Consider the following 14416-nt stretch of genomic DNA (forward strand, 5'->3'; position numbering starts at 1 on the left):
GAAAAAGTGACCAAGTCATACGAAAATAATCTAAGGTCCAAATCATTAGCAAGACTAGATTTGCTGATTGACATAGTCTAACATAACTTGATTCGTTTTTGTTACCTTTAAGCTTTAGGTGAGAGGAAAAGACAACAAAGTCTAGTAGTGGAGTATTAGATTGATCTCTTATGCGTATCGGTAAATTCTACGTACGCGTAATGAATATTGAGGATAGTTAATTTAATGTTTGGTTGGTTGATATGGTAAATAAAAAGGTAAACTAAAATTTTTAGATTTGTTTGATTCAATTAAATTTCTCTTAGAGCTCATTATAAGGTCTTGTTCTAATACGTTTATTTTCAGTTCAGTTCACTTCACTTCAGCTCTAATCAGTTCAGTTCAGTTTAACTCTAAATAGTTCAGTGCAGTTCAGTTCAACTCTAATAAGTTCAGTTCAGTTCAGTTTATTTCAGCTCCTAATTTCCTTCTCTTATAAAATATTCATTTCAGTTCAGTTCAGTTCTGCTCTAATAAGTTCAGTTCAGTTTAGTTCAGCTCTAATAAGTTCAGTTCAGTTCAGTTCAGTCAATGAGAACAGACCCTAAAAAATGAAACCTTATTATTGATTGGTACAACGAGTATAAGAAATAGAAAACTTCAAGGGCAATTTGATTCCCATGAAATTGTTATTTGACTCCATTCAATAATCCAAAAGCAAGAACAAGGCATAATACTCATACCGATTAATGTTGAGTAAATGAAAACTTAGATGAAAAAAAAAGTAATTTTAAGAAAATTAAATAAGTTTATGTTATATTACATGCATGCTAGTATTAAGTACTCCCTCCGTCCCAAAAAGAACGATCCATTTGGGTTGATTACGCGGGTATTAAGGAAGTTAAGTTAAAAGAAGTAAAAGTATATTGGAAAGATAAATTTACATGGAGTTTGTAAAAAAAATAGAGATAGAAAGTAATAAAATAACATGGAAAATAAATTTTTTATATGGGGAAGCTAATTTTGCACAAATATTGTTGTAAATTGGTGGTGTTTTAATGCAAATGGGTCATTCTTTTTTGGACAAAGTTTTGACCAAATAAGTCTTTTTTTTTTGGGACGGAGGGAGTAAAAAAAAAAAAGGTACAGTTGCAAGCTGTTCATATAAAAATTGAAATAAAGATCGAAATGGGACCGTATCTATAATAATCAGCAATGCAAGATAATTTATAAATACCACATTAGCTTATTTTATTCTACAATAATGAATAGATATCTTTCATTTCAAACGCAGGACTTGTAATGCTCCTGCATGCTTAAGTATTTATAACAGTAAGTAATAAGTACGGTCAAGCTCTTTTATTCTTCCATCATTAGTATCATTAACCATAATATATAACTATATACTCCCTCCGTGTTTTTTTAAGTGATACATATTGACCGGCACATAGTTTTAGGCAATTTAATTGACTTAAATAAAATAAGAGGTAAGTGGGGTAGTAGAATATTAAAAAATTGTTAAAGAAAGATAGTGGAGATAATAGTTTATTGAAAAGTAATGAATGTGAGATAAAAGATATAATTAAAAAGTAATAGTGGGTTTGGGTGGGGACCATGAGAGGAGAGAGATATAATATTTTAATGTATTGTTTTGCCAGAAAAGGAAATGTATCACTTAAAAAAACACGGCCGGAAATGGAAAATGTATCACTTAAAAAAACACGGAGGAAGGTAGTATATAACATGTCCAACTTTTTGGTTGTACGTATATCATTTATAAGTAAGGCTCAAGCTTTAAGTTTATTTGGCTTTAGAAAAACTTTTCGTAGATGCCTGGCCGGAGAGGGAACAAAGATTTTCCACGGTGGTGGTGGCCGGAGGTACGTAGGATTATATATCAGAAAAAGAAATTGATGGCTTGTATACATGTAGTGGTGCTAGGAATGGATGATTATATGCCATAATGATTAATCAAATCATACAAATACTTAACATATAGCACGCTATGTCAAATGATAAATTCAATTCCTGTAATACCCTTTATGATTGCTTTAAAAGAGTTTGATATACTATTCATATCAATAAGATACATCTTTCTTTTAGGGAGCTTATATGTTAAGATACTCCATAATTAAGCGTGCTTGGTTGGGAGTAGTCTTGGTATGGGGTATCTCCTGGGAAGTTTTCTCGGGGTGCGCATGAGTGAGGACAAAATGTGCCTGAAGGACTTGTGTTGGTCTAGCTGTGAGGATAGTTGTTGCCCTCGATACGCATTTCGTGACAGCAGGCCCCTCCCTAATTTGTTTGGGGTCGGGGTGTTACAATTCCAATCAACGAGGTCTTTCCCCTGCTAAACCCCCCACTCCCTTTCACTACAAGAAAACACGGCATTTCTGATGGAAAGTTTCCGATGGCCATATAAAACCATCGGAAAATACATAATTTCCAATGGTTTTAGTGGTCGTAGGAAATTTCCGATGACAATGTATAATTTCCGATGGAAAAAGCCCTCGGAAATTTCCTATGGCCTTTAAAACCATCGGAAAATTAATTTTCGATGGCTTTTTCGATGACAAAATCCCTCGGAAATTTCCTACGACTTATAAAACCATCGGAAAATATAGAATTTCCGATGGATTTTAAAGCCATCGGAAATTTCCTATGGCTTGTATAGCCATCGGAAAAAATATATTTTCCGCTGGTTTTGAAATCCATCGGAAATTTCCGATGGCTTTTTACAAAAAAAACCCTCGGAAAGTTTTTTTTTTAAAATAAAACAAAAACCTGAAACTTCCTAACCCTAAACTGATCCCCAGCCGCCCCTTTTACATTTCACTCTCTTTTCATTTCCTCTATCCCTCTCGTTCTTCCTCTCTTCTCTTTCTTTTGATTTGTTCTTACATTACTCTCTCTCCTCATTTTCCCTTCTTTCTTTTCTGTTCTTCCATCTCCTCTCAATAAACTTCTCTCTTTTCCTTCTTCTCATCATTTGCTCTAGATTTTTAACGTTTGAACACAAAGTTAAGTTTTTGAGGCCAAATTCATCCATGAAAACTCTAGATCTAGAGTTTTTATGGACGAATTTGACCTTATAAAACCAAATTCGAAGCCGATTCGGAGTTTTTAGTGGTATATTTTGAGGTATGTTTTCGTTTTTATATTTTTCGTACTATTAATTCTACTTTTGAGTTCACTTTTTTTTTTTTTAAATGTGTTGGGTTGTGGTTGATGAAACAAACGGTGGTTGTTGCGGTGGTTGGTGTCAGCGGTGTAGGTTTCGGTTTCAGGTCGTGGGGTTGGGTCTATAGTTCGTGTTTTAAAATATGGTGGGTGGATCTGGGTCTATGCTTGTGTTTTGAGGGGATTTAAGGTGGGTGGGTAGGTCTGGGGTCGTGGGTTAGGGTAAGGTGGGGGGAGAAGTGGTGGTGAATTTGGATGTAAGGGAGGGGTGATTGTGCTCGGTGGCGTCAGGGGTGGTTTTGGGTAGGGGTTTTGGGTTTTTTTTTTTTATTTTTTAATTGCCGGATTTTCCGATGGAAAAGCCGTCGGAACCTTCCGACGGTTTGTCCATCGGAAATCTACGATGGTTTCAGCCGTCGGAAATCTCCGATGGCCTTGAAAAACCATCGGAAAATTGATTAGATGGCTTATCCATCGGAAAAATGGAAATTTCCGACGAAGGGATTTCCGATGACACATTTCCGATGGAAAACCGTCGGAAACCATATTTCCGATGGAAAACCGTCGGAAACCATATTTCCGACGGTTTTTGGGTGATTTGCGATGGATTTTAACCATCGGAAATAAGCTATTTTCTAGTAGTGTTTAATCTTGTAGTGCCCTTATAACTCATCCGCATTAAAAATAAAAATATTACAAGTAATAAATTCAAGTCCAATAAATTTATGTTACCACTTTTTAGATTAACTAGGGCAGCTAACGCGCGCATTAGCCATATCTTGAAGGTTTTTTTTTGGTTTGGCTTTTAAATCACAAAATTAGTTAAATTAAAGAGAAATTTTTCCTAAAAAAAAACAATAAGAGAAAATATGTAATCAACTATATTTAGGTGGTATAAATGTTCAAGACAACTAACATTTATGAAAGCATAAAAGTACATAAATATTTTAGAGGGTACAGTTGTCTAAACACTATTCATTAAAATAGCATCTACATATTAATAGGGTATGTATGTAAATACACATTTTGAAGGGTATGATTGACATTACACTATTCATAAGAGTATGTTTCTACTATTTATAAGGTAGGGATTTGTAGATAAAAATGAATTGAGAGAGTGTGTTGGCATGGACTTACTCTAATTTTACTAAAAGACGGTCAATTTTAGGCTAACGTTTACAATTTTCTATGGTAACTTTAATCTATTTAAGTTTAAATTTTAATTTGTAATGAGTTTGATTGTATTTTTATGTGTAATTACTAATTTCTAATGGATATATTTATGCTATAAAAGCTAATATGATCAATCTAATACGTAGTACATTATAAGTGGTTTTTAAGGGTAAAATTTATGTTATGAAAATGCTAACTTTTGTAGGATATGGACAACGTAGAGGTGATCAAGTTGAGCCCGGCCTGTTGGCATGACCCGTTGACGACCTTTGGACAACTTTTTCCGGCCCGACCCGATTTTTAAAAAATTTTGGGCGGTATGGGAAATTATATTTATGCACTTTTCGTTGATCTTTTTTGACCGGCCCGAAATTGGCTCGCCCAGTTAGGGCAGGTTCGGGCACACAATTTCCAGTCCGAAGTTTGGCCCGGCCCGACCCGCCTTATCCATTGATCACATTTAGGGTAACTTTAACTCGTTTTACAATAACTTAATAAAAGTCCGCATCAATAAAAAAATTTGTGTATTTATTTATCTGAACTTATTTTATCTTATTTGAATTTACTATTATTAACTTCTTTTAAAACTGATTTTAATTGTAAATTTGACATTAGTTATAATTTGAAATTTGGTTACCCTTATAAGAACTTATTCTTCACCAATTTATTAGACCCGAAATAAGGGAAAAAAAATTTGAAAAAAATGTGTAAAGTTCTGGGATGGTACTAAAATAAATCAAATCTTGATATGATCATATCATTTATCCTTTAATATCCTTTCTAGTTCACGAAAATAAAGAAAATCATTAGACATTTTGAGGATTGATATTTGTTAGTGTGAATGAACATTAGGAAATAAGATCAAATGGTTTAAATAATTTAAATTTATATAGAAAAGTATTTTGACCAATAGGATTTATTGGCCAAGATATTAAGACAATGATGTATGTTATACAGTAGTGATTTATTTCTAGTATATTGCATATCTTCTGTTTTTAGAAATGTGTTTTTGTCAATGATATTCTTACCAATTTCTGTAGGGAATTGTATTCTATAATTAAATCCTAGAGATATTCACATAAATAATTCCAAGATCTTTGTGCCCAATTGTAATTGGGCTAAAATCAATCTATTCATTGATATTATTATAAAAAAAATATATAATTATTTTTACGCATTGATCCTTTTCAAACTTATCCGAATTTAAAAACTGTAACGATGTTTATGAATACAAAATTTTCAAACGATGTTTATGAATACAAAATTTTCAAGAATATTTTTTTTATTATTTATAAAGTACAAGTGTATAAATAATTCACATGTAAGGAATGCTATGATAAGATCTAGTCACTCCAAAACCATGCAATTGAAGTAATAATGTCCCATTAAAAAATCACTCACTCCATAATTAAATTACAAAATTAAATATTTAAATTGTACTACTTGTATTAGACAACATGATTACTACCTTAGACTAAAAGTAATTATTCTTAATTAAGAAATAAATTTTATAATAAAAATCAACAACAACAAAATCTATATACAAAAACAAACGTATGAAAACGGTTGTCGTCGTCGTAGTAGTGTATTTATATATATTCACGTGTGATTGTCAAACAAGATTTGTCGGTCAATCTTTATGATTTAATACTTTCGCACCAAAAATAAAATCAATCAATAAAATAAAATCATACTACTCGTATAATGTTACTACAAATATAATCACAATTGAATATAAATATAATAAAATAATAATATTATATTATAAAGTTTCCTATATATAAAGCGGACCCTTTTTAGGGGGATTTGGTTGTGTAGACAAAAAAAAAAAAAAAAATTCAAAGTCTAGTCTTTTATTTTCTCTCTCAACTTTCTCTCTCTAAAAAAAATAAAATAAAAATGGAGTTAGCATTGAGTTTGGGAAACAGGGGTGTAGAGAGTAACAGTGTGGGCTATTGCATGGGATCATCAAGATCAACGGCTGAGAAAGAAGAAGATGATGATCAGAGAGAAATTAATGGTGGAGGTTCATCGTCGTCGTCAGATCCGTCAAGGCTTCAGCTTGATCTGTTGCCGTTGTCACCTGTTCCGCGTTCTATTCAACCACCTCCTCCTCTTCGCTTTCCTTGGCTTACCGATAATTGTAATTTCTCTACACTTTTTTTTTATTATTATTTTATTTTTTAGTGTTTTTTTTACCTTGTTATTTTTTTTATTCATTTGTAAATTCATTTTTGCCATTTTTTTTAAGAACCCTTTGAATTCATTTTCATGATTTACACAATTTCTGCAAATTTTGTATTAATTTCAAAGAAACAGAAAAGATATCACACATATTTTCCGATATCTCATATCTTTAGCAATTTTTTTTTTATTTTTTTTTAAAAAAAGCAAAAGTCAAAATAAGTAGAAATATTCCCACCTAAAAAAACTTAATACCATACGGAGTATTTGTTTTTATTCTATTCTCCGTACATCTATTATTAGTTACATCCGGACGTATAATAAAAGTTTTCAATTTTGTCTGTTTGATTTTTTTTATTTCTTCGTCTCTGAATGTTCATCCTGTTTCGAGCGATATCTCAAAAAAAAAAAAAAAGTTGAGGAGATACGTGGTATTTTTATACTTGTATTAATCACATATGAATAGGAGCATATATTTTATTGTCCAAAAATTTCTCGGGTAAAAAAAATATATTTCTATGGTTTTTGTATGCGGTTCGGCGGTTCCTATAAAAAAGATGTTTTTTTTTTTCCTAATTCTTTGATTTTAATATTTGTCATGTTCTTTGGATACCCTTGAATTGAACCACAGTAAAACATTCAAGAAAAATAAATTACATACGATAAAAATAAAATTAAAATTAAAAATAACAAGTTATTTATGAGAGTTGACTTGTACATATGCACTTGGTAAAGTTTTTAGTGGGTTTATGAATCGGTAATCCAAAAATTTTGACTTTTGCAAGTTTATTTATTTTCATGTGGGACACACAGTGAGTTCTGAACCGGGTTCATCAGACGGACCGGGATCAAAACTCATGGAACCGAACCGGCGGCCCGCGGTGGAGACTACGGCGGAGGAAGTGGAGGATCAATCGTCTCCGAACAGCGGAACGTCGTCGTTTATGGAGTTTTCTCTATATACTAGTAATAATAATAATAAGAGAGGAAATGAAAATAATAATAACAATAATTATGGGCAAGACATGATAGGGGCAACAACGTCAAAGGGAAGTGATGATGAGGAGAATGGATCAACAAGGAAAAAGCTTAGGCTTTCTAAAGAACAATCGGCTTTTCTTGAAGAGAGCTTTAAAGAGCACCATACTTTGAACCCTGTAAGTCAATTCTTTGTCTTTCTGTATTCCGTTTTTATTTCAATCTTATAACAGGAAAAACCTCTAGAGACTGAGAGAGTACTCGTTCTGTATCGCATAATCTACACCAATTAGAATTGAGTGTCTTTGTATTACACTACAAAAATAGTTTTAAAATGATTAATGAAGGTTTGGTCCTATGACCTATTGGAGCCTTTGCACCACTTAAATGGCATGCCTACTATCATGAGAAGGTGGTATGAGGTCAAATTAATTTTTAATTTTAATTTATTTTGACCAAAAAATTAAAAAAAAAAAAAGAAAAAACATGGAGGTGGTGGTCCAAAATTCTCTACAATCAATAATTGTCAATTACTCTATGTTGAAATTTGTGGATCATGCTTTATGGTACAAGCCTATCCTTTGTAATAATTAAGTTGCACCTCCTAGTTTAAATACAAATTATACAATTTGTATTAGAATTTGTCAATACTTTTATGTACTCTTTGCCATTTATTTATTTTGGTCAAAAAACATGCAAAGATTTCATTTAATAATGGTCGAGTGTGACATTTTAAGATAGATTTATTAAGGTAGTACATACATCATCCTTTGTCTCACTAGTATGGCCGCCCACGATAACATTATCTGTATAACATACAGAGTACTAAATATATTTCCTCCGTTCTTTAATTATGTGTTTAGATAACACACTTTGAATCGCGATCATTATTTTCGTGTTACGGTAATTACCTGTGTTTTGACGAGTGTTACAAATGAATTGCAGAAGCAAAAGCTTGCATTGGCTAAGCAACTCAATCTTCGGCCTCGTCAAGTGGAAGTTTGGTTTCAGAATAGACGAGCCAGGTATTTTATTTTTTTTAATTATTTATAAATATTTTCTTTATTGGTTAATCCGATAATTATATGAAACATCATCCAACATTATTATTATATCTAAAAAATGTCGTTACAATTCGTCTTTTCTTGTTGTCTTATGTGAATGAAATCTAAAGATGCTAAATCCAAAAAATTTACAGTTATCTTCTGACCCAAAATGTTTTGAGGTTGAGATCAAATTTTTCATCTTAGTAGTTTTACAACTCGTATTATTTTAATTTTGTAAATTGAACAGTGACACGTGTGATGAATCTTTATTACAAAGTAGGTTGCCAAAATCTAATCTTTATTGAATATAGGCTGCCAAAATCTTTTTTACTGCTTGACCTGTTGAATAGAACGAAAAAGTAAAATAAAGGTCAATTTTTAGATTGTTCACATGCTTTCTCTTGGTTTTTGGTCTTTTTTATTTCTACTAGTATAATTTAATTGATAGAGTAGTTTTATTAAGTTGCTATTATTTGAAAATATGTGCATGTACGAGTACTCTTTTATGGTATTGAACCCAAAGTTTCGACTCGTAATTAGAAGATAGTACTTTTAGTCGATTTGAAGTCTTGAACACTGATTTGTACATATATAATTCGAATTGACTCAACCTAATTAACTGGTCAAATTTGTTAGTATAGGTTGCTTTCAAAAAAATAGTGCATTTAAGATCTATAATAGGTACAAATTAAAGTTTATCATGAAGTTTTAAGGGTTAAAAATAAGCAAAAGGTCGGAAAGGGTGTGTTTAATTCACCTAATTTTCACTTATTAGAACTTATTGTAGTTGTAATTTTAATTAAAAGTGAAAATAATGTGAACAGGCGTGAAAAATCATCAAAAAAAAAATAGAGAAGTAACTTTCCGAAAGAAGCAAAAACAATGAAAAAAAAGTAATGGTTAACCAATGACATTTTGTTAATTTAGTTAATTTTGAAAGCCTTATTCTTTAATGGTCAAAATACATTCTCCATCTACCAAAAGTCCCATCATTGTTTTGTTTATGAATTTGCTTCGATGGAAATTATGAAACATTATATATAGACCCTACATTTTCTTTGTTGGTCCATTCCAAAATATTTTCTTTTATCAAATTGCTGCTCATTTCTTTTTGTTCATGGGATTGTTCACAAAAATTAAGCGTAATTATACATAAAAAAAAAAAAAGGGTTATAAATCAAGTACTACGTATATAATAAGATCTGGTTAGTTATTATAAACATTAAAAGCGAATAATTTTCTTGATATCAAAGTATTTGATGTATGCAATCGAGTTACATAACTATCTAATTTAAAATTTTAATCCTTTTGCTTCATGTTGTTCTGTCTACATTATTGACTAATTTTGTCTTACAATGCAAGAAGACTCTAAACGAGAAAATCAATATGAAATAGGAAATAATTAACATGTTTTAAGGACCATGTATCATTCTCTTAATAAAATAATAATAAAAATGTAGGAGAATTTATCAATCAATCAATCAATCAATCAAAGCCTTAATCCCAAAAGTGGGGTCGGCTAACATGAACCAAATTTGATTATTCCGTGTAGTCATCAACATAAATCTTTCTCCTCCATCCCTTACGATCCAAAACTTCATCCTCACGTAAATCCATGCACTTCATATCCTTCCTCACTCCTTCCAACCAAGTCATCTTTGGTCTCCCTCTTCCTCGTTTAATCCCTCCATGGTCCCACTCTTCCACTCTTCGCACCGGTGCACCCTCGGGTCTCCGTCTTACATGTCCAAACCAACGCAGACGATTTTCCCTTAATTTATCTACAATGCCCGCCACACCTACTTTCTTGCGAATAACCTCATTTCTGATTCTATCTCTTAAAGTGTTTCCACACATCCACCTTAACATGCGCATTTCCGTAACCTCCATCTTTTTAATATGCTCTTTCTTAGAAGCCCAACATTCTGTACCATAGAGCAACACTGGTCTTATGGCAGTCCTGTAGAATTTTCCCTTCAACTTTAAGGGAATGCTGCGGTCGCATAGCACTCCCGTGGCCGCTCTCCATTTAAGCCACCCTGACTTAATCCTGTGGGTCACGTCTTGATCAATGTCACCATTCTTCTGGATGATCGACCCTAGGTACTTAAAACATTCACTCATGGTCAAATCCTTTCCATCCAAACTCACCACTTCATTGCTTGTCCCCCTCTGAGTGCCAAAACGACATACCAAATATTCAGTCTTACTCCGACTTAGCTTAAACCCTCTAGATTCCAACCTTTGCCTCCATTGCTCCAACTTGACATTAACCCCATCCTTAGTCTCATCCACCAAAACGATATCATCTGCGAACAACATACACCATGGAACCTCATCTTGAATTGGTCTAGTTAATTCGTCTAGAACCGTTGCAAAAAGAAAAGGGCTTAATGCAGACCCTTGATGCAATCCGATTGTAATAGGGAAATCTTTTGTCAACCCTCCGCATGTCCTCACATTTGTTGACACATCCCGATACATATCCTTAACTAGGTCTACATACCTTCGTGGGATACCTTTCTTCAACATTGCCCACCAAAGTATCTCTCTTGGCACCTTGTCATATGCCTTCTCTAAATCAATAAAGACCATATGAAGATCTTTCTTCTTTACCCTATAAAACTCCATCATTTGTCTTATCAAATGGATTGCCTCCATAGTAGATCTCCCAGGCATAAAACCAAATTGGTTATCTGAAATGCTTGTGCATGCCCTCAACCTTTGTTCAATCACCCTTTCCCACAACTTCATAGTATGGCTCATAAGCTTAATTCCTCGATAGTTAGAACAATCTTGAGCGTCTCCTTTGTTTTTATAAACCGGGACCAAGGTGCTCTTCCTCCAATCTTGTGGGATCCTTGTAGCCGTCCATATCTTGTTGAAAAGGTTTGTTAACCAATCAATACCAATCTTACCCAAACACCTCCACACCTCTATCGGTACCCCATCAGGGCCAACCGCCTTCTTAGGTTTCATCTTCCTCAGTGCAATCTCCACCTCTACTCTCCTAATCCTTCGCACATACTCCATGTTGATTTCTTCATCACTCATAGAGGTATCTCCTATCACAACTCCATTACTTCCATTAAATAATTCATCGAAGTACCCCTTCCACCTGTCCTTGATGCCCTCCTCTTGCACTAGGACCATTTGGTTCTTATCTTTGACACACTTCACCATGCCAATATCCTTCCTTGCCTCTTGTCTTCTCTTTGCCATCTTATAAATGATCCTTTCTCCCTCCTTGGAATCAAGCTTTTCATAAACCTCCTGATATGCCTTTTCTTTTGCTTGGCGAACAGCTGCCTTTGCCTTACTCTTAGCCTCCTTATACGCTGCAAAGGTTTCATCACTCCTACATTTTCCTAAGGCTTGATAGCATTCCCTTTTTTGCTTAATTACTGCTTTCACCTCTTCATTCCACCACGAAGTATCTCTCTGTACCGAAGTTCTTCCCCTTACTTCCCCTAAGACCTCTTTGGCCACTCTTAGGAAACAGTTCTTCATTCGTAACCAGGTCATGTCCGGATCCACCTCTCCATCCCAATCCGCTTCTTCAATTACCTTTTCTGTAAAAACCTTAGCTTTTGCATCCCTTAGGGTCCACCATCTTATCCTTGGTTCTTCTTGTCTAACTTTTTTCTTCGCCTTCTCTTTCAGACGAATAGTCATTACCAATAGCCGGTGTTGGGTGACCACACTCTCCCCTGGGATAACCTTACAGTTTATGCAACTTTGTCTATCTATGCTCCTTGTGAGCAGGAAGTCTATTTGAGTTGCATTTGCTCCATTCCGAAAAGTTATCAAGTGTGAATCCCTCTTCTTAAACCAAGTATTAGCCAAAATTAAATCATATGATTGGGCAAAATCCATAATAGCTTCACCACCGGCGTCCCTCTGCCCATACCCAAAGCCTCCATGGACACTCTCATAGCCATCTCGGCTCGCCCCAACGTGCCCATTTAGATCCCCTCCAATATATAACTTCTCTGAGTGGTGGACACCCTGCACCACCTCGTCTAGGTCCTCCCAAAATTGTCGTTTCTCTTCTGCATCTAAACCCACTTGGGGAGCATAAGCACTGATAACATTCACAATCTCCTTGCCACATAGCAACTTCAGCCTTATCAACCTATCGTTCTTCCGATAGACCTCGATCACCTCTTTTGCCAACCTCTCATCGAGAACCACACCAACTCCGTTCCTAGCTCCACCATTCCTTGTTCTGTGGCTCGTTTCTTGCCCAACATACCATACCTTATACCCCAAAACCAAGCCTCGAGCTCCTTCTCCTGTCCATCTTGTCTCTTGGAGGCACATGATGTTCACGCGTCGTCTTTTCATTACTTCTACCAATTCTGCTGATTTTCCCGTAAGAGACCCCACATTCCAAGAACCAATCCGCAAACTAAATTCTTTTCTCCCACGCTCCCTCCTGATCCCAACTCCAAGTCCTTGATTATTTGACACCACAATTGGGCAATATGGCGCGTCGCTTCTGGGCGACGACCTAGCAACCCTTACATACTTATCACTGCACCCGGGTCTGGGAAGTGCAGCGCGTCGCTCAGTAGGGAACGCCCCAATGGCACGCCCTTGCTCATTTGACACCACACTCGGGCAATGTGGCGCGTCGCTTCTGGGCGACGACCTAGCAACCCTTGCATACTTATCACTACACCCGGGTCTAGGAAGTGCAGCGCGTCGCTGAGTAGGGAACGCCCCCACGAAAATATCTGTTTGGCTCATGTCATGGGATGTGACGAAGTTTTATACTGGCTGTCACTGGCCTACCGTAACCCTCCTCCTTTATCCAGGCTTGGGACTGGCAGCGGGAAACCCACTGGCGGAGTTTGTAGGAGAATTTATATTTATATTTATTCAAAATTTACGCTACTCGTAGTATATTTCTCCTATGATATTAATGTCTGGTTGTAAGGTCAGATCATAAAGTATAGCTGTTGAAAGCAAATCTTTGTGTTATATTCATTGGGATATGATATGATATACTCTTCACTTTACAATCTGCTATAGTCTATACTATACATAATTATATTCATACATTTATTATTTATTATAATTAAATTTAAAAAAAAAAAAAAAAAAGCAGTTGGAATGAATGTGGGAATTAAAAATGACACAGGACGAAGCTGAAGCAGACAGAGGTAGATTGCGAGTATTTAAAGAGGTGCTGTGAGACGTTGACAGAAGAGAACAGGAGATTACAAAAGGAGCTTCAAGAATTAAGAGCCTTGAAAACTTCACAGCCTTTCTACATGCAACTTCCTGCTACTACTCTTACTATGTGCCCTTCTTGTGAGCGTGTGGCCCCTACTTCTACTACTACTACGTCCACCACCACCACTGTCGCTGCCCCTGCCCCTGCCCCGGCTACTCCTACCTCCGTTGTCGCTAAGCCCACCGCTGCTGTTACTGTCGCCACTAATGGCACCGCCGCTGCTTCAGAGAATAATAATGCTGCTAGTATTAATAATGATGATGATGATGATAATAATGTTACTTTGTCTCTTGGTAAGCCTAAGGTGCCCATGTTGCCCTTTTCTAATGGTAAAGCTCATCAGGCTGCTTCATGAGATCACATAGTGGCTAATTTAGCATTTTTTTTTTATCATGTACAAAAAATGAGAGTTTTTTTTTTTCTTTTCTAGAAAAAAAATTCTTTTTCTTTTGTTTTTGTTTTTTTTTTGGTTGGATTCTTTTAAATTGTGATGATGATAGCTGCAATATTGTTTGTTGCTTGATCGGTTGGATTGCTAGTTTGTGACCTTGTAGAGATGCTTTAAAGTTGAAAAAGAAAACAAAAGATTAGTGATATGACAAGGGTCTTACAATAGAGTATTAACTTTCATTAG

The 14416-nt window shown here is 34.9% G+C and overlaps 1 protein-coding gene across 1 annotated transcript; it reads left to right on the forward strand.

Annotated features, from left to right (window-relative positions):
• The first annotated feature begins 6158 nt into the window (after positions 1 to 6158).
• On the forward strand, positions 6159 to 14416 carry LOC145607900 (uncharacterized). Its single transcript, XM_081663499.1, has 4 exons — positions 6159 to 6475; positions 7330 to 7673; positions 8440 to 8519; positions 13687 to 14416. Exons 1-4 carry the CDS (start codon positions 6232 to 6234, stop codon positions 14135 to 14137), a joined length of 1119 nt encoding a protein of 372 aa, XP_081519625.1. The 5' UTR covers positions 6159 to 6231; the 3' UTR covers positions 14138 to 14416.

This window comes from Chenopodium album, chromosome 23, assembly GCF_948465745.1.
Source record: "Chenopodium album chromosome 23, dcCheAlbu1.1, whole genome shotgun sequence".
Lineage (NCBI taxonomy): Eukaryota > Viridiplantae > Streptophyta > Magnoliopsida > Caryophyllales > Amaranthaceae > Chenopodium > Chenopodium album.